Source organism: Kwoniella newhampshirensis, chromosome 7 (assembly GCF_039105145.1).
Source record: "Kwoniella newhampshirensis strain CBS 13917 chromosome 7, whole genome shotgun sequence".
Taxonomy (NCBI): Eukaryota; Fungi; Basidiomycota; class Tremellomycetes; order Tremellales; family Cryptococcaceae; genus Kwoniella; species Kwoniella newhampshirensis.
Window position 1 is genome coordinate 822,220 of NC_089961.1, and position 17,944 is coordinate 840,163.

General features: G+C 53.8%; 5 protein-coding genes across 5 annotated transcripts; 1 reads left to right on the forward strand and 4 right to left on the reverse strand.

Annotated features, from left to right (window-relative positions):
• Positions 1-47: 47 nt before the first annotated feature.
• Positions 48-4,932, forward strand: IAR55_004014 (uncharacterized protein; the record flags this gene model as incomplete). The annotated part of the gene is made up of 8 exons (XM_066947117.1): positions 48-264; positions 322-2,104; positions 2,157-3,921; positions 3,974-4,121; positions 4,176-4,410; positions 4,472-4,510; positions 4,564-4,741; positions 4,801-4,932. 8 exons carry the CDS (start codon positions 48-50, stop codon positions 4,930-4,932), a joined length of 4,497 nt encoding a protein of 1,498 aa, XP_066802496.1.
• Positions 4,933-5,078: 146 nt separating this feature from the next.
• On the reverse strand, positions 5,079-7,665 carry IAR55_004015 (uncharacterized protein; the record flags this gene model as incomplete). The annotated part of the gene is made up of 8 exons (XM_066947118.1): positions 5,079-5,647; positions 5,707-5,884; positions 5,935-6,255; positions 6,311-6,616; positions 6,671-6,847; positions 6,902-7,093; positions 7,155-7,235; positions 7,294-7,665. The coding sequence occupies 8 exons, from the start codon at positions 7,663-7,665 to the stop codon at positions 5,079-5,081; spliced, it is 2,196 nt and encodes a 731-aa protein (XP_066802497.1).
• A 231-nt stretch (positions 7,666-7,896) lies between these two features.
• Positions 7,897-10,044, reverse strand: IAR55_004016 (GTP-binding protein ypt1; the record flags this gene model as incomplete). Its single annotated transcript, XM_066947119.1, has 7 exons — positions 7,897-7,996; positions 8,045-8,279; positions 8,337-8,404; positions 8,457-8,485; positions 9,538-9,594; positions 9,854-9,949; positions 10,012-10,044. 7 exons carry the CDS (start codon positions 10,042-10,044, stop codon positions 7,897-7,899), a joined length of 618 nt encoding a protein of 205 aa, XP_066802498.1.
• Positions 10,045-10,752: 708 nt separating this feature from the next.
• On the reverse strand, positions 10,753-11,735 carry IAR55_004017 (uncharacterized protein; the record flags this gene model as incomplete). Its single annotated transcript, XM_066947120.1, has 5 exons — positions 10,753-10,784; positions 10,895-10,913; positions 11,151-11,271; positions 11,609-11,631; positions 11,706-11,735. 5 exons carry the CDS (start codon positions 11,733-11,735, stop codon positions 10,753-10,755), a joined length of 225 nt encoding a protein of 74 aa, XP_066802499.1.
• Positions 11,736-12,335: 600 nt separating this feature from the next.
• On the reverse strand, positions 12,336-16,687 carry IAR55_004018 (sulfite reductase (NADPH) hemoprotein, beta-component; the record flags this gene model as incomplete). The annotated part of the gene is made up of 5 exons (XM_066947121.1): positions 12,336-12,584; positions 12,633-12,693; positions 12,750-13,282; positions 13,351-14,097; positions 14,153-16,687. 5 exons carry the CDS (start codon positions 16,685-16,687, stop codon positions 12,336-12,338), a joined length of 4,125 nt encoding a protein of 1,374 aa, XP_066802500.1.
• Between the last annotated feature and the right edge of the window lie 1,257 nt (positions 16,688-17,944).

Sequence of the window (17,944 nt, forward strand, 5' to 3'; positions counted from 1 at the left end):
ATCCCATCCCATCCCATGCCCTTGATCCTTTCACAAGCATACTAGCCATGCCGAACAGCACGACCTCTCCACCGCAGCCTTCCGATGGGAATCCCACGCCTCCTGCCTCACATCAGTCCAACTCTTCCATCAGCGCGTCATCTTCCAAGACTGGAAGGAGATCGGTACGGCTCTTCGCACCAGATGAGGAGTCGAGTTCGGATGAGGAAGGAATGATAGGAGCGGGCGGTGCACCAGAGACGAATTTTGGACTGGACGTGGACGGTGAGTGTCAAGATGTCGAGGTTACGAGCGCTGACCAGCTGGATGATGTTCATATAGGACCACCACAAAATCCAAGATCTGCCTCGTATCCCGGACCTTCGACCCATACCTCCCCGACTTCTCGTCTCGCTTCCATCGTCTCGTCAGCATCAGCGGCTCAGCCAAAACTCGCACGATCGATCACATACGTTGGGACATCTTCCTCCTCCACGTCCACCCGTCCTCCAGTACCCACCAATATCGCAACCTCTTCGAACGTCGCACCTCCTCCTGCCGTCAATTCCGCATACGAATCTTGGCAAAGTAAATACCGACCTGATGCATTGTCGAAGACGCTTCGAAACTCCGGTACAGCACGTTCAGGAGCAGGGCAGAATGGATCTCAAGGCATTTTAAGAGGACGGGCGGAGATGTACTCGGACCCAGATGCGAGTTACTTCCATGGTGCCGGACCCTCCCGTCGAGGGGCACATCTCGGCTCTGACGACGACGATGAGGAGGAGATCTTGCGAAGTCCAGGATGGGCCATTGTCACCGGATCGAAAGACGGAGCAGGGCCAGGGAAGAAGGATGGAGATGGACCTAGTCCTCAGCTCGCGATCAGTCGAGCAGACGTCAGTGCTGACGAGGGACAAGAACGGCTTGATTGGCAAGGCATGTTGGAAAGCGTTCTCACCTCGGATGTGCTGAAGCTGGAGGAGGCGAGAATATCGTCTAGTATGCCACCGGGCACGTTCAAGGAGGAGTTTGGTCAGGCGTTGTGGTGGCAGATCCGAGCGCGATTGAGAGGCAGAACAGAGGCAGAAGAGAAGAAACGGGTACACGAAAGACGGGCGAGGGTGGTCGATGCGGTGCTCGAAGAAGTGGCAGAGTTCAGATACAAGCCTTATTCCCCTGGCGAAGATGGAACGATCACCGACCCTAGTACCGAACTGGGCGCTCAGACCGGTGCCTTGGATCAAGTCAATCTTGTCCTGGCAAAACTCGGCGCGGTCAAGGGTCTGTATCCCAATCTCGCTGCCATGCGTCACGACAAGCCGAACTACGCTTCCGCGGATTTCCGAGCTCGAACCGATGCTCTTACCGCTTGGTCAACCGTTGTGACGGCTCTGCAGACACAACTCAAACTACTTCAGAAATGGACGGGTTCAGACGACCTCGATATCACCAAACCGAACACGACCAAGGAAAAGGCGCTTGTTGGGAAATATAGGTACCATCCGCTCGACCCCAAAGCGCATAACCCCGGTGGAGATGCCGCAGATGATTCCAGTTTCCTCGACCGTGTGATGAAGGAAGATAACCTACAACGCACGTTTGAAAGACGTTCTTTCGTCGATATGATCAACCTCGTCAGAAACGCCAAAGAAACAGTCGTCACCTATCTCCCGTACTTTGAGCAGCAACATCTCCCCGACTTTCAATATGAGATTGTACGGTTGATCGGTTTCCCTGGACGACTAATCATCGAAGCGGTTAAGGTCAGACTCGATGCAGCGGCACGTCTGGTCGACCCCAACCCCATGGTTGTCGCTGATTTCATTGAGAACTTGCGGTTGTCCATCTCCCTTGCGGTCCTGATCCGACGGCAATACGACGAGATCACAGCATCGGATCCGGATGGGAGATGGAATATCCCTCACTGTCTGCCGGCAGAGTATAATGACGTGCTTCTCGATTCGCTCAGGGCGTTCTTCAAGCTGCTGCATTGGCGACTGAGAGGAGTGGGACGTGGAAGCTATTTCAAGGAGACAGAAGTGCTAGAAGAGGAGGGCCCGTTCTTGTACGAAGCGGCAGAGGCCATCGAGGGTGGTGATCTGGTCGTTGCGGAGCATTTCTGGTACGTCGTCAGGTTGTGAGCTTTGGAGAGGCATAAGCTGATTCATTCATAGTGCATTATCGAACAAGCTTCTGATCAGGGCGTCCAATTACCTCGATCAACAGCTTCGAGTGCCTGCCGTGCAGAACTCACATCATTCCAAGACGGATTCGGCTCAGAAACGCATGCAATCGGAAGAGATGGTCTCATGGTATAGCAAGCTGCTCGATTCCGCAAGAATGCGACATCGCAAGACACAACGGTTTTGTCGACGGCTCACGCAACGATTCGACAACTCCGCGGAGTACTCCTTGGAGGAGACAGATCTCGAGTCGCTGGTCGGCCTGTTACAAGACTCGGGGCATTTCCTCGTTTACACCAACAAGTTCGAGGCGAAAGGCACTTATATCGTCGCCGACGGTTCGCTGTGGGGTCAACCTGATGAAGTTCGGCATTTGCTGCAAAGGGCATTTTCAGTCAATATACCCGGTCAGAGGGCTCGACCAAGACGTATCCGTTCGAATTCAGTAGACGGAGGTGAGCCAGTCATCGGTCCCAATGGGGACGTTACACCGGATGTACAGCCGGCGGATGCCGGGGACGGCGAAGACGACCAAGGGGATCTGGCCGCTTATCTCTTGCTCCTCTCTCCAAGGGAGAACTTTGTGTGGACGGGAGCGGTGATGACACTCGATGTCAATTATACCGAATTTGTACTGCAAGACAACCGGGTGAGACTGATCGCGGATGGTCCAACCAACCGACTGGAACTGTGCAAGCACTTGTTCGCGGAGTCCTTGGTCGATCCAGAGTCTGGCGAGATCCTCGAACTACCATGTGTGGTGGAGGCCCAAGCCCACCTGCCATCAATTCAAGGCCAACTGCTCAAGATCTCGAAGTCTTCCTATCGACTTTCTGAGTGTATCGTGCAGTCTGCACCTCTAGTACGGAACGCTTTCCGGGGTGCATCTGGATCCCAGGACCTTGTGGAGAACTGGTACACATTCGCCACCGAACACGGTACTCGAGTCAGTCTACACATCGATCCGGCCTCATGGGATAGGTTCAGTCGACTTCTCATGCGTCTTGCTATCTCTTGGATATCATTCATCTGTCAGGAATGCAATCCGACTGATCGAAAGACGTTCCGATGGACCGTCGCCGCGTTGACTTACGCCTTCACCATGACAAGGGGAAACAACATCTTGGCATTGGACCGATCCGAGTTCAGTCTGCTTCGACGATACGTCGGTGTTTGTGTGTCTTTGTTGATCAGTCATTTCGACATCCTAGGTGCGAGGAGTAGTTTGGAGGCGAAGAAGGAGGCGGATAGGATTGAAGCGATGCGACGATTACAGCGGTTGCAAGAAAACCTTGACGACGAGTTCCTGCCTCGCACTCCATCTCCATCCGGCCAACATCGGATCGACCGAAGCATCCGACTCACCGTGGAAGAACGATTACGGCTGATTGCCGAGTTGGAGGCGCGGCGTAGCGAAGCGGCACCTGCACCGGTCGGCACGGTCCTGGACGAGGAGGTTTCTGAAGATCGAGCACTTGTCTTCCTTGCGGCGTCGAAATCGAACATCTCCATGCGATGGCAGCAGGGAGCGTACATCGGTGGTGGTGCTTCCGGAACCGTCTACCTTGGTTATTCGTTGCAGGACAACACTATCTTCGCTGTGAAAATTCTGCCCACGGTGGATATCCAATCCTCACCGGCTTTGTACGAGAGTATCAAGCGAGAATCCGACGTGATGAGTGTTCTGAGTCATCCTAATATCGTCGGGTTTTTGGGTTTGGAAGTGCACCGAAATCGAGTGTGTCTGTTCCAGGAGGTGAGTAAGGCTGCATACGGAAATGAAAGGCTATACTGACTAGTGCATACAGTACTGCGAAGGGGGATCCCTGGGCGGTATGCTGGAGTACGGCAAGATTGATGACGAGGAGGTGGTCGGAGCATTCACCATTCAGCTTCTTCGTGGTCTTGAGTACCTCCATACGAATCGTATTGAACACCGTGATCTCAAGCCTGAGAGTGAGTCAGCTTTCTTGCCGATGTCCCCCCCTCCCTCGCTGATCACACACCTAGACATTCTCATTGGTGCCAACTCTGTGCTCAAGTTGGCCGATTTCGGTACAGCCAAGATCATTAAGGGCAACAAAACTCTTGTGCGAACCCGAGGCGGAGCCCACGCTAAGATGGAAGGACTGGAAGGTACACCGATGTACATGGCTCCTGAGATGATCAAGAACCAACGGACCGGAAAGCTGGGTGCTTGTGATATTTGGGGACTGGGATGTATTGTCCTTCAGATGATCACAGGGTGAGTAGTAGGAGCGCTACGAAAAGTAGGACCAGCAACTGATGTCAAAATGACTTGTCAGACGAAAGCCATGGAGTTTCTTGGACTTTGACAATGAATGGCAAGTGTTGTCGCATGTGAGTCAAGACACACGCTGACATGCACTTTCTCCAGGGCGATCATGTTCCATCTCGGAGCAACGACCGAACACCCACCTCTACCAGAGTCTCACGAGATGTCCGAAGCGGGTATCGAGTTTATCGAAAAGTGTCTTTCGCTGGACCCACAAGAAAGACCGACGGCAGAAGAGCTGTTGCACGATCCGTGGTTGGAGCCCATGTTACAACAGATGGTGTGTAGGCGATCTGACGGTAAACGATCTTGCTGACACTGTCGTTATTCCCCCAACAGGCTGAACAGGAGTCTGACTATCCTGATGTACTTTCGACTCATGAGGTCGCACCGCCGCCTCCCGATGATATATCTACCTCAAGTACCCCTTCTGTTCCTGGTGAGGACTCCACTTCGCCCTTGTTGGAGTAGAATCAAGCCGAGCGCTTCTGCAATCAGAGATCCTTTTGTTCCTGATCGGGCGGTAATTCTGTATCATAGATCACTTCTGTATATCACATGTCAAAATACAAACCAAGATGCATGTTGGGCCAATCAATGTTTTACACGTTTCGACGTTACTCTGTTCCCAGAGGTCTGTTGACCACCACGACTAGATCTTTCCAACTTTGTAATTCCTCAACATTCACTCGCAATCCTTGTTCCGCGTCCGATCTCAAAGCTACTATATCCACTTTCATCTGCTTACTGAACCTCTCTTCTTCCTTTTCTTCAAATGTAGCATCCCCCGAAGGGGCAGAAGACGCCGCTCCTCCGAAGAAAGATGAGAAACCTGATTTCTTCGATTTCCGATGTTTTCGCAACAGATCTTCGGTCTTCCTGACACTTGTGAGGATGCTGGCGTAGGTTAGACAGACCTGATCGAAGACTTGGGTACTCCACTCTGGTCCGTACTTTTCTTTGAGGACTGGACGCAAAGCGAACAAGCTGTGAAGCGGTCTCAGGACGGTAGGGATGAAATAGCTTGGTTGGAGATTTGATGTGCTGGAGGAAGATGTTGATGATGAGGGCGAGGCTCGGAGTTGAGACGCGATGGATCGGATGAGTTTGAGCGGATCCGTACATCGACGAGTGAGGATGAGAAGGATCTTCTCCGAGTAGTGGGTGGTCGGCAAGGCAAGGTGGGCTAAGGGGTGAGATAGGTGTTAGGACACAAGTAGGTCAAGGAGTTAGCAGCCGACTCACCGCCGAGACCCAATGACTTGACAATGTCCAGTCCTCCCGTCTTCGCAGACAACTTGTCCAGGTCCATGATGGCCGATGCGGCAAATTTCAACGCTGCGTCTTCCTGTGACGTATCCTCCTCACCCAGGGTATAGCCGTCCATCAGAGACTTGAGAAATGTACCGTAACGAGCGATGATCTGTCAGAAATAGTCAGCCAATGTCGCGCTAAGCTGTAGACCGCACCCACCTGTAGACTCAAGCGCCAGAAACGCGGTGCAAGCTCAGGAATATACACCTCGTCGCTCCAACACGTTTCCAGGGCCTTCCATACTGCAGCCGACTGGCCCAAAGCCCATTCGCCCTTAAAGTCGTCCGGCGTGGCGCTGGATGTTAGAGCAGCTTCCAAACCACCGACAATCTCCTTCCACCGGAGCTGGAAATACACCGGTAACTGCCACCGTCTTTCGAAAGACTCGTAAAAGGGACTCGCTCGCATGGCGATGACACTTCGTGAGGACGGTGCGAGGTTTTCAAGCAGGGAGATGAAAGCGTGGGTCGTAGTGTAGTGCTGTGCGTGGTGCGTTGTCAGGACTTGCGCAAGGGATCGTGTCTGTGTGACACACCTTGTGCAGCTCGTCTGGCCTTCCGGCGGAGAAGATCACCCCGCCCAGTCGCTCCATGACCGTCTCACTGATCTCTGGCCAAATGACCCTTGCAAAAAGGTCGAACCGCTCTGATATGTCCTCTGATATCGTCATGACAGGCTGATACGTCTCTACGTGAGCCAGAACGCGGTTGTACAGCGCCGCGAGGGCGGAGTTGTCGGTGATCGGGAGTCGGAGCGATCTATCAAAGGGATTTTGGAGCGCGTGAGGGGTCTGAGGGACAGTAGGTGAAGTAGGACCGTTCAAGGCGGTCGGTGTGATCGTCTACGAGACTGGATCAGTTTCCTCCGATGGGGGTACAGTGTGCAAAACACTTACATTTCGACAATATTCTCGTACCGATCTTCTCACCACTTCTTCAGCTTCTTCCCAGCCCTCGATCAGTTCATAAGTCTTCAAGCATTGCTTGAGTCTCGGTAAGGACGGATCTTCCAATTCCGCCGTCAACAGCGTAGAGAGATCTTTCGATATTCGACCCTTGATTTTGTCGATTCGCTGGGGACAGCTTATATTAGCATCGCAGTAACCATTATGCAGTCATCCTCTCACCTCCTCAACGACGCTGACAATGGCACATCCTTCCGTCCTCGCTTTGTTGAGCAGATAGACCACTTGGGTGTACTCCCCAGCCACCCGTGTGACCATCTTGGTGCTCCCATGTTCCTCATCGGAAGCTTGGTCAAGTAGGCTCTCGGCTCGGTACAAGGTGTCGAATAGTCGTTGTAGCAAATCCAGAAGAGCCTGTGGTAAGCATTGGATCCGTCAGCGAGCAGCTTTGACTCCGAGCTGTGTCAAAACAAACCTTTTCCTCTCTCAACCCTGCTCGTTCTTCGAGCTTGCTTTGAACTTTTGTCTGATGCTCCGCAAGAACGTCTCTGACTCCCTGAGAACGGTCACACCTCAATCAGCTCCAGATCCACGACCACCCACCCCCGACTCACTTCTACTTCCTGTCTGACCTCTTCCAGAGGCCCTTTCAACCGTTTTAGTCTCCCCTCCTCACCTCGCAAACCCGTTCCGAGACTTATAAACTCTTCGTAGTCCTCATTGATGAGCTTCACCAGCTCCTCCCTCAAATCCCCAAGATAACTCCGCAGCTCACCACGGAGCTCTTCCAGCGGTATATGGATCCGCGAGAGCAGGAACGTGTCGGCGTCGAAAGTCTCTGCCGACAGGAGTGGATACGAATGGGAGAGCGGTTGGAGAGAGGGTAGGTCGAGGGAACGTCCCTGTGATGAGGTGGAGGAAGAGGTCGAGTGCCGTGGTTCGGGTGACGGCGGTCGCAGCGCAGACCTGACATCCACTTCGGTCATTCCTGCGTGAGGCATATATGTATAGACTAAACAGTCAATAAATCGGACGTTCCGGATGAGGTGTACTTTCGCGATGTTGGAAAGTGGAGGACGCGAGCGGAATCAATTGGGTAGTATACACTTTTCTGCATCTCCCATCATCTGTTGCCTCAAATCAAATCGGATATCATACGTAGAGCTCTACAAACGGAAAGAAGCAAGATCTCGCCCCGAACACCCGGTCCATATTATCTAACAACATCCACCGGCCGTCTTCTGCTCGACGTTCTGACCAAGACCCTTGATGGTGGATTTGGCACCGGGACCAGATGCCATGGAAGTCGAGCCCATTCTGCAAAAGGAAGTCAGTAACGACGCTCTCTATGCGCACTGAACTCACCTATCCTTGATCTGCTTGGACATGGTCAAGAAAGCTTGCTCGACATTGGTAGCATTCTTCGCGGATGTCTCGAGGAAGGGGATCCCAAGCTCATCGGCGAAAGCCTTTGCTGCAGCATACTCGACCACCTTCTTCGTCGCCAAATCGGACTTGTTCCCGACCAAAAGCTTGTTGACACCCTCGACGGCGTATCGGTCGATCTCTTGCAACCATTGTTTAACGTTGGTGTAGGTGTCTGAGGATTGGATAGGTCGTGAGCATCGAGATGACATGGAGATCGTGTAGGACTTACCACTGTCGGTGACGTCGTAGACTACTATGATGCCGTGGGCTCCTCGGTAGTATGAGGAAGTAATTGTCCTGCGCTGCTGGTAAGCGTGCGTCTCACAGATGACCGTCAAGCTTAGCTTACCTGAATCTCTCTTGGCCAGCGGTATCCCACTGCAGCGAGTAGAGTATGGTCGGAGAGAAGCGGTAAGGCGGGTAATGTAGCGGACGGCGCAGCCAGTGGCGCGAGCGGGTATTGTGGTAAGAGCGTAAGCGCAAGGCAAGCCACAGCGTAGCCAACAAGAGCCATGCCAGCCACAGTGAGCGACAAGGCGAAGTGAACAGGCAGCAGAAACGAAACGCCCGAGGTTGCCCACAATGACATAAAGCGAGTGTCGTCGGAAGAAGATGCGATCACAGCGGTATGGCACAAAGGTAGGTGGTCGAGTGAGGTTATTGACGGCAGACATAGTCGAAGACACGTTTTGGAACAAAATCCGCCATTCAGGATGAAATCCAAAAAGGCATGTAATGTGTCGACCAGGCATAAGTTGTGAACATTGGAGCCAAATTGAGTAATTCCCGAGTGATGTAGACCCAGATCCAGGCGAAAGCACGAGATATATGTGATATGGCCATGACAAGTGCAGATATCCCAGGCGTAGACGAGACAAGCGGTTGATGACCAGATGAGGCATTCGGACAGTAAAGATCAGATCGACAGAAAGCCCCAATGAGCGGTAGAGTAGAGAGGCATGTGTGCCCCCAGGTTGAATAAGACATGTTCAGATGCCCCATATCAAAGAAATTCCCGGATATGAGTTGAAACCGTGTGGTGAGGTATACGAAGGTTTTCACGCATTTGATCGGCGTTGCGATTTAGATGATTTGCGGTCATTGATGTTCAGTGCAGCCATGATATTCACGGAGTAGGATTGCCACAGTAGCCAGAGTTTGTGTTGGGTTGAATTCGAGCAGATCCAAACATCGTCAGAGTTGCAGAGGTGCACCGTTCGACGAACACGGACGCGTTCAGTGCAAAGACCCGATGACAGCGAGTGATTTGGAGACCAAGGCGGGTGGAACCAAGGAAGGATTAACAAGTTGCCACAAGCGGTTTGTCACCAGTCGTCAAGCGATAATGAAGTAGAGTTGGCGTGAAGCGAGTGCACGGTCAGTTTTTTTGTGTATGCTGAGTGCGTAAACTGTTGACAAGATATACGCACGATTTGCAACTTCACCGTCTTTCCCTCGAGCTCGATGGTTCGGATCTTGAAGTCGACCTGGGGGATTGGTGTCAGTGAATGATAGATGATGAGGGTTGGTGGATTGATGCGGTATGGGTGTGAAAAGGAGGAATATCTGGTCGGGAAAAACAGAACAGCTGTGGTTTCACAAGATGGTGGAGACGTTAAGGAGTAGACAAGCACGAGGTGATGGGAATCGAAAGCAAAAGATGATGCGCCGGAAGCACGTGGCGAGATCTCGAGGCTCCCTCTCACGATCCTAAACCACTATCAGACGCGTGGAGTCAAAACTCACTCCGATGGTTGAAATGTAGCTCTCGGTATACGTGTCGTCGGCAAATCGCAGTAGCAGACAAGACTTCCCCACACCTGAGTCACCGATGAGCAGGAGCTGTGTGGGGTCAGAGCCGCGATCAGCGCGAGAACGTCGGCTGTTGGGGAGACTACACATACTTTGAAGAGATAGTCGTATTCAGGAGCGGCCATATTGAGCAAAGGTCGTGACTCTAAAAGGTCTAGTTATGGTCGGTACATCGCATTATTTTGACAGAAGACAGATCGCAGTCGAGGAGGGCAGAATTGAGGGGGGAAAGCACATTGAAGCACATGTCAGTAAGCTGGCAGCTTCACCATAATCCCATTCACGACCGTCTTCCCGTGATCATTGTCCCCGAGGCTAGCCCGAAGCCGCACGCGCCGGTAATCTCGCCTTCCTCCGCTTGACGACTGATCGATGGCGAGGAGACTCACGATGTGTGGAAGTAATATCGTCTTAGGTGTCGCTCTAGACGGGAACTGATCCGGTTCTGGTCGTGAAGAGCAGAGAAAGCTGAAAGAGGAGAAGGGTGTTGTGAACGGGGTTGATGAGAGTGGTGAGAGCAGTGAATGATATCAAGGTGACGTTTGCGGGTGGCGTGGCGAGAGGGAGAGGGTGGGTGTTAGGACGGGATCAGATGACTTATCAGGGTGGCGCAAATAGATATTCAGGTGACCCGATCTATCGGGGAATAACGGGAATACAATCGAGTGGCAGGGGAGCGCCCACAGCGGCGACGACGGCGACAAAGCATTCAATCATGGCGACAATAGCGCGATCACACGTGTATGGACACAAGACCCGTTTGATGATGAAGCTTCATGCAAGTTATGCGCACTCTACCTCTACTACTCCGTACAGTCCCCATAACCCTCCGTTTAGAAAGGCTTGTCGGAATCAGGTGTGGTGTCTATGGGAATGAACACGGAGGAATCAGACATGTGCAAAGTAGCAGTACAAGATGAGCAGAGGAGTCGTTGAATCAGCGCTGTACCTCTGCACATCTGGACGAAGACATACCCTTGTAGTAAGAACCAAGCTATAGGAGGAGGGAGCAACCGTCAGCATCACTCGGTGATCATCAACTCCGCTCAACGAGATACTCCGATCTTGCGCTGGCACACTGTCATCCTCCCAGTCCGCACGTCCTCATACGTGTTACGATGTCATTATCCGAAGATAGCTTGCCAGTGCTACACGTACACCACTGGCAGTGCTGAAGGCTTACAGCCTGACATCGCTGAGCGACCCGGGGATGGCATAGATATCCACTCACCACTGGGACCTTGATCAATACATCCTTCTTGAAGAGAGGAACATCGGACAAGAATAAGCTGACGGCGGCACCAGCGGTGGTACCCCAGACGGCGAGCGTGGGTGTCCAACCGGAGAGACGTCTGTGAGGGGTGGATGGGTGCGTAGAGGTAAGACAGATGGTCGGAGCGTCAATTGCGTCGAAGGGCATCGTTGCGTTACATTGTAGGTTGAATGAGTCGCATCGAAATGAGGTCGGTGTCCGCATCGAGGAAAGACGTCAAGACGGCGAGCAGCATCGAACAGACGCAACGAGTGATCAGAAGTGCAAGTCGGGAGTCGATCGTCAGGAAAAGTGTGGATGTAGACCATGAAAAGATACAGTGAAACGGTTACAATTGTCAGCACCGTCCACAATGTGCTTCTGTCTCTCCCCAGTCTCTTCGCAGCACCACATCAACGACGATAACGGAAACGTACTCAGCGGTCAAACCGAGGAATTGCTAAAACCGCGACACTATCAGCATCTTCCCTGTACCCGATTGAAACTCATCGCCAGACTCTGCAAACAGCTCACAAGTTGACTTCGTCGGACAAAAGAAGGCATGGTGGGTGGATGGTGGGGATGGAGATGTAGGATGTAAGGAGAATTGCTGTGAGTTCGATATATAACGATCAAGAACGTCCCTCGGAAAATACGGAATGCGCCGGCGAGGAGCGAGCCAACGAGCGAGGTGAGATTGGTGGCAAGCTGAATGTGGCGGTGGATGACGTGGCTTTTTGGTTTTATAGTACAAGGGAGTGGTCCTTTGTGCGTGTCGTGTTGAAGATTGCATATGCAGAAGTGCACACATCGCCATGCATGCCAAATGATCATTCGCAAGGAGCTTACGTGCGACGCAGAGGCGCTTTCGCGATGAGTCTAGCAGGTGTGTTGCTCATAACACGAATCCGCGCTGACCTATCGCAGCCACATTCGCCGTTGCGATCTTAATCATCGTGGTCCTCTTCGCCTTGACGGCGGCATTGCACTTCATACCCGACCCGGCATTCGCGGATCCCGAGGAGAGCGACGATGAGGAGCATAAAAGGTTGACTGAAAAAGCTGAGGGTGCGGGTAGTGACACTGCGACGTGATAGACCAAGAGTGAAAGTGTCGCAGCCAAAACCAAATGCATATGCTAGATGTATCCCAAACTTGTACAAATCACGCCATGATCGCCGGCGCACTCGGTGGAGGCGCAGGGAACGACTCTTCCCAGAACTTGCTACCATGTGTTGTGGGTTTGATGTAACCCGCTCGAATGGTCCAGTCACCGAATCTCTCTCCGTCGTGTCGTTCCAAGGCCCATCGCTTGATCATGGGTTTGAGGACGGCGAGGATTTCAGGCTCGGTGGCGGATTCGAGGAATGGCTTGTTTAGTCTTGTTCCGGTGTGGTTTCCTCCGAGCATCATCTGAGGGAAGTGTTAGTGATAGTAGACTGAATAGTATGAACAGCTCACCATGTAACTGCCTGGCGCCTTTCCTACGAACGCCACTTCGGCCGCCCACGGTCGCGCACAACTGAGGGGGGGGGGAGGGGGTAAGCATGAGTCAACGTGGTTCCCATCCGCACTCACCCATTGGGACATCCCGTCATCCTCATGACCAGATCGTCATTTCGAATACCGGCCTCCTCGCAGATCTTCTCCACCTTGTCAACCAACAGCGGGAGATACCTCTCACTCTCGGCCATGGCCAGGCCACAGGTGGGGAAAGCGACACAAGCGGAACTGGACAATCTCAAACCCGAGTGATCGATGTTGTCCAATCCCCACTTGGCAAGCAACCGCTTGATCTCGCCGAGGTCTGCCGGCTCCACATTAGAGAGGATGAGATGTTGGTTGGCGGTGAGTCGGAACTGGCCCTTGTGTACCTGTGCGATCTCCTTGAGACCGGACTTGAACTGGTGGCGGGACGAGTCCTCAACACGACCGTTCTCGATGAACATGGTGAAATGCCATCGCCCATCGTGACCTTGAGCCCAGCCGTAGCTGTCGAGGTTGGTGTTGAAGCTGTACGAGCGGGCGCGGGCGAGGGGTTTGCCGAATCGCTCCTCGACGAGAGCTTTGAATTTCGGCAGGGTGAGTCGGTCGACGGTGTACTTGAGACGCTGTGAATACAAAGTTTTCAGTGAGATACAAGAAGAGTGGAAAAAAAGACCAGTCACGATAGACTCACCGCATTCTTCCTATCCTGACGGTTTCCGTTGTCCCTCTGCACCAACATGATGGCCTCGGCCACCTTGCAGCCTTCTTCGGGCGTGACAAAGCCGATGACATCACCGAGCCTAGGGTAGGTCTTCTTGTTACCGTGTGTGACACCCATGCCACCTCCGACCGAGACGTTGTACCCGATGACCTCGTCGTTCTCAACGATCGCGATGAAGCCGACGTCATTGGTGAAGACGTCGACGGAGTTGTCGGGGGGGACCGCGACAGCGATCTTGAACTTTCTGGGGAGGTAGTAGGGGCCGTACAGGGGTTCGGACTCAAGAGGCTGGACGGCATCACCACCGACCTTTTTCTTGTCGAGCCAGATCTCGTGATAGGCCGAGGTGGAAGGGAGGAGGTGTTCTGAGAGGGCTTTGGAGAAGTTGTAGACGGCTTCGTGGGTTTTGGAGAAGGCAGGGTTGACAGTGCATTGGACATTTCGGTTGACATCACCACAGGCGGCGATGGTGTCGAGAAGACTCCTGTTGATGGCTTGCATGGCCTTTTTAAGGTGTGCCTTGATAATACCGTGGAACTGGAAGGTCTGTCGTGTGGTGAGTTTGAACGTGCCGTTGCCGTGCTCATCGGAGATGTGGTCCATAGCGAGCCACTGCTTGGAATCGCAGACGCCTCCGGGCATACGGACTCGGATCATGAACGAGTAGGCGGGTTCGAGGCCCTGTGCCTTGAGAGATTCCCGGATGTCTCTGTCGTCCTGGACGACGCGTCAGTATGGCTTAGGCAAAAATATGGTGGGAAAAACGACTCACCTGCATGTACGTGCCGTGGAACTTGGTCAACTGGGCATCGCTCGCTCCGATGGCACCGGTGGTGGTGTCGGCGAGACCATCAAGGATGGTACCTCGAAGGTAGTCACTGGCGATCTTGATGTGCTCGTTGGCCACGACCTCTTCTTTCTCTTCCGCCACTTCGACGCTGTCGACACCGAGTGCCCGCCACAAGCTCGCCTCGAAGGGCTTGTAACCGGTCTGGTATCCGTCGGGATCCGAGTCATCACCCAGACCCAAAGGACAGAGCTCGGCGCATCCGAGCGAGAGAAGCTTGGGGAAGAAGTCTTTAGCGGGTTTGTTGTAGTAGCCCGCGTCCTCGGGTCGAGGCCAGTAGTGGGAATCACCCATACCAAAAACGGTGATTTTGGTCTCGGCGAGTCGGTTGGAAGCGGTTGTGAGTTTGGCGAGGGCCTTGTTGAACTCCCGACCGTTTTGTGGCGCTTCACCTTGACCGGCGGTGGAGGTGAGAACGAGAACGTTCTTCTCCTCGGCGAGGGAGTCAACGACGGAAGAGGCGATCTCGTCGAGGACTCGGAGGGTGGCACCGACACCTCGCATCTTGGCTCGACCGACCAGTCTTTTGGCGACCTTTTCGGCGCTGCCACCGTCGCTGGCGTAGAGGACGAGGAGACCTGGACCGTCAAGGGAGTTGAGCAACGCGTCGTACGCCTTTCTGGCTTTTTCCTTCCGCGCCGCGACGAGATCGGTACCGGCGGAGGAGGTGACGGAGGGGTCGATGGCTGGTGTGGCAAGGGTGAGCTGTGAGAGATGAGACTGACGATCGACAAACTCGGAAAGAGCCGCCTTGATGTGTGACGAGTCGAGAGTGAATCGCTTGTCGTCAGCGAGCGAAGGGTTCCACCTGAACATGGGCCACCAGCCACCGGAGACGGCACGCTTAGTTTCGCGGAGACGTTCGAGGGGACCGGCCATTTCTTGCGGCGAGACTACCTCGCCGTCTTCCTTCTCGCCCCAGGGGAGGTAAGCGAGGACGAGACCGGGACCGGCGTATCTCTCGGCCTCGCGCATGGCGTTGATCACACCGGCGTAGTCGGCATAGACAGCGACGGAGGCGACATAGACATCTCCCATGTTGAGAGCGTATAACGCGAGATCCTTCTTGCGGTCCTTGGGAGGTTGTGCAGGGCCGTTGGGGGAGAAGGGGGAAGGCGAGGTCTCGTAAACCAGGAGATTGATGTCGAGACCAGAGGCTAGGGCGTGGTGAAGACCGGAAGAAGCGAGATCAGCGGCCCAGGCGTTAGAGATGACGATCCAGAGTGCACGTTTGGTCCAGTGTCCCTTTGATCCGAGCTCGAGCAGCTCTTGCTCGTCCCCCTTGATACTAGTGATGGCGGCGTGCACCTGCGCACCAGCCGCGGCAGCGGCTGGCTCGTCGCGTACCAATAGCCACGCAGACAGCGCTTCGTGAAGTTGCTTGGTGGTCGTGGAGGCTTTGAGCAGCTTCTTGGCGAGCTCTACAAGACGTGCCCGCTCTTTGCGGATGGCGACGGCTTTGCCAAAGGCGTACAGGGGGGATGTGGATTCGTTGGCAGCGAGGTGGGCCGGGTCGTTGAGGATCTCCAGGGGTGAGGGGGAGGACGAGAGCAGATTGGTGTAGGTGGTTTCAGGTGACGGGATGGCGATAGAGGTGGAGGGGATGGTGTGAGTCGTCGCGTGGCCAAGCCGGGTGATCGGGGACGAGGCCGAGAGAGCGGCAGTGATGTCAGAGGACGATGTGGTGGATGCTACCAAAATCGATCGGATAGGCACGTCGAGACCTTCCAAAGCATCGACGACCGATGCCCAAGCTGTGCCGTATTTGCCATTGCCACCTTCCACCACGACGACCTCGTCGACGTTGGTCAGCGATGATCGGAGCTTTTCCTTCGGCGCAGGGATGGCGAGCACGACATCGATCACGTTGTCGACGGAGAGGGACAAGGGGAGAAAGTTGACCACCAGTCGCAATGACTCGGCTTTGTGGTGGACGAACGGTCGCTGTGCACGACGAGTGAGCTTGAGCAGAGACAGGCTAGTCGCTTCGTACGCTGCAAGGAGGGGGTCTTCGTCGATGCCAGCCGCGTTGTTGGGACTGGGCGACGAACCTAACGGTTCACTCAGCCATGACTCGGGGTTTTCCACCTCGTGTACTGTGCCGTCCAAGCCCGAGGCGATAAAGTGATACACAACGGCATCCTCGTCCTGAGCCAATCGGAGTGCCAGCAACGCCTGGTCGTAGGCTTCTTGGGCCGATCGACTGATCAACGACACAGCTGGGCTTGATCGCGGCGTGGCGATCTCGTCTGCATCGAGGATGTGGACGACGGTACGGTGGAGGGAGGTCGGAGGAAGCGATGGCAGGAAGCTGGAGTTGGTGAATAGGGAAGTGGTGGCAGTGCTGCTTTGGGGAAGAGGCAGATACGGGTTGAGCTTGGTGGAGTTGGGCGGGGGGGTGGCGACGGGGTGGTGATAGGAGGTGGAGGGGAGGTTGGAGATGGCTGAGAGGGGTGACATCGGGGGGTGCATTGAGCGAGGGGGGAAATGTTGCGGAAAGACTTTTTGGTGGCGAAAAAGCCTTGGGATCTGACGAAGCGCTTTGTAGAGGAAGTACAACGAGTCGTGGTAAGATCTGACTCGAGAAGTGGACGAAAGATGCTACAAATGATCGAGATGACAATGGGGAGACCTACCAAAAACGACCCGAAAACCGACCGCTTTCCAAAAACACTGGGTGGCGTGATTGCGATCTCTGGAATTAATCGTCGATCGCCACGTGGTTTGTTCGGAATTCATCCAGCACTCAGCGGCCAATCACCGTGGGGTCAAATCACGCCAGAGTAACTATCCGAATGTCGCTTGGCGATGTAATGCATCGCGGTTCATAGCGGAGGTCGAGGATGCGTCTGGGCAGCGTAAGCAGAATGCAACCGCGAGTTAGATATAGGTGACAGCAGCACGAGGCGAGGTAAGGAATGCGATAGTACATCGTTCTTGGTCCCTTGAGTCGCGGTAGCTGCCTTCCTTATAGAGCACCAGAATCCACCACTTTGCCCGCATTCATCTCACTTACTCTCCATTACCCCCACTTTAGCTTACTTCGTGCTTTACTAGTTACCTCAAGGGTCCGCGGGGTGTTCACTAGATATTTGGTAAATCCCCAGCCTGTCAGGGGCGCAAAAACTCGCCCCATCCCCACAATTCCACGCGGGGCACCGAGCGATTGCACGATGAACGAACGAGGATGACTTAGCAACTGATTTACTGCGGTGCGATATGCGACTATGTTCCTGGAAGCACGCTTCATGAGCCATGGCAATAGAATGCACACCTCATACGAGCATGAACTTTCTACCATGCATACGCTTGCACGCTGACATGGTGAAAAAGGCTTCAGGGCAGGACTTTGTGGCAGTAATAGAATCGACTCATACCTAACGGCTCTACGCCTTGTGAGTTTACAGTCGATTACCTTGTAAATGACTGTGGTACCCCGAGTTTGAGATCGCCCTACCTTCCGTTAAGTGTTTTTTGTTCAGCCTCTGTCCACCAAAGGAATTACGGGACGATATAGTGAGCACCCTTTTTGAGTTGATTCAATGGAAGACTTTCTGACATACGTAAGCAGAGTGACTCGTACTCGTGTGATAATTGACCTCCTAGCATACGTAAGCAGACCCCGTGCAAACAAAGACGTTCAAGCGTACGTAAGCAGAGAAACCCATGGCATTTCCTTCTGCGCCGAGGGCGAACCGGGGCAATTCGATTCCGCTT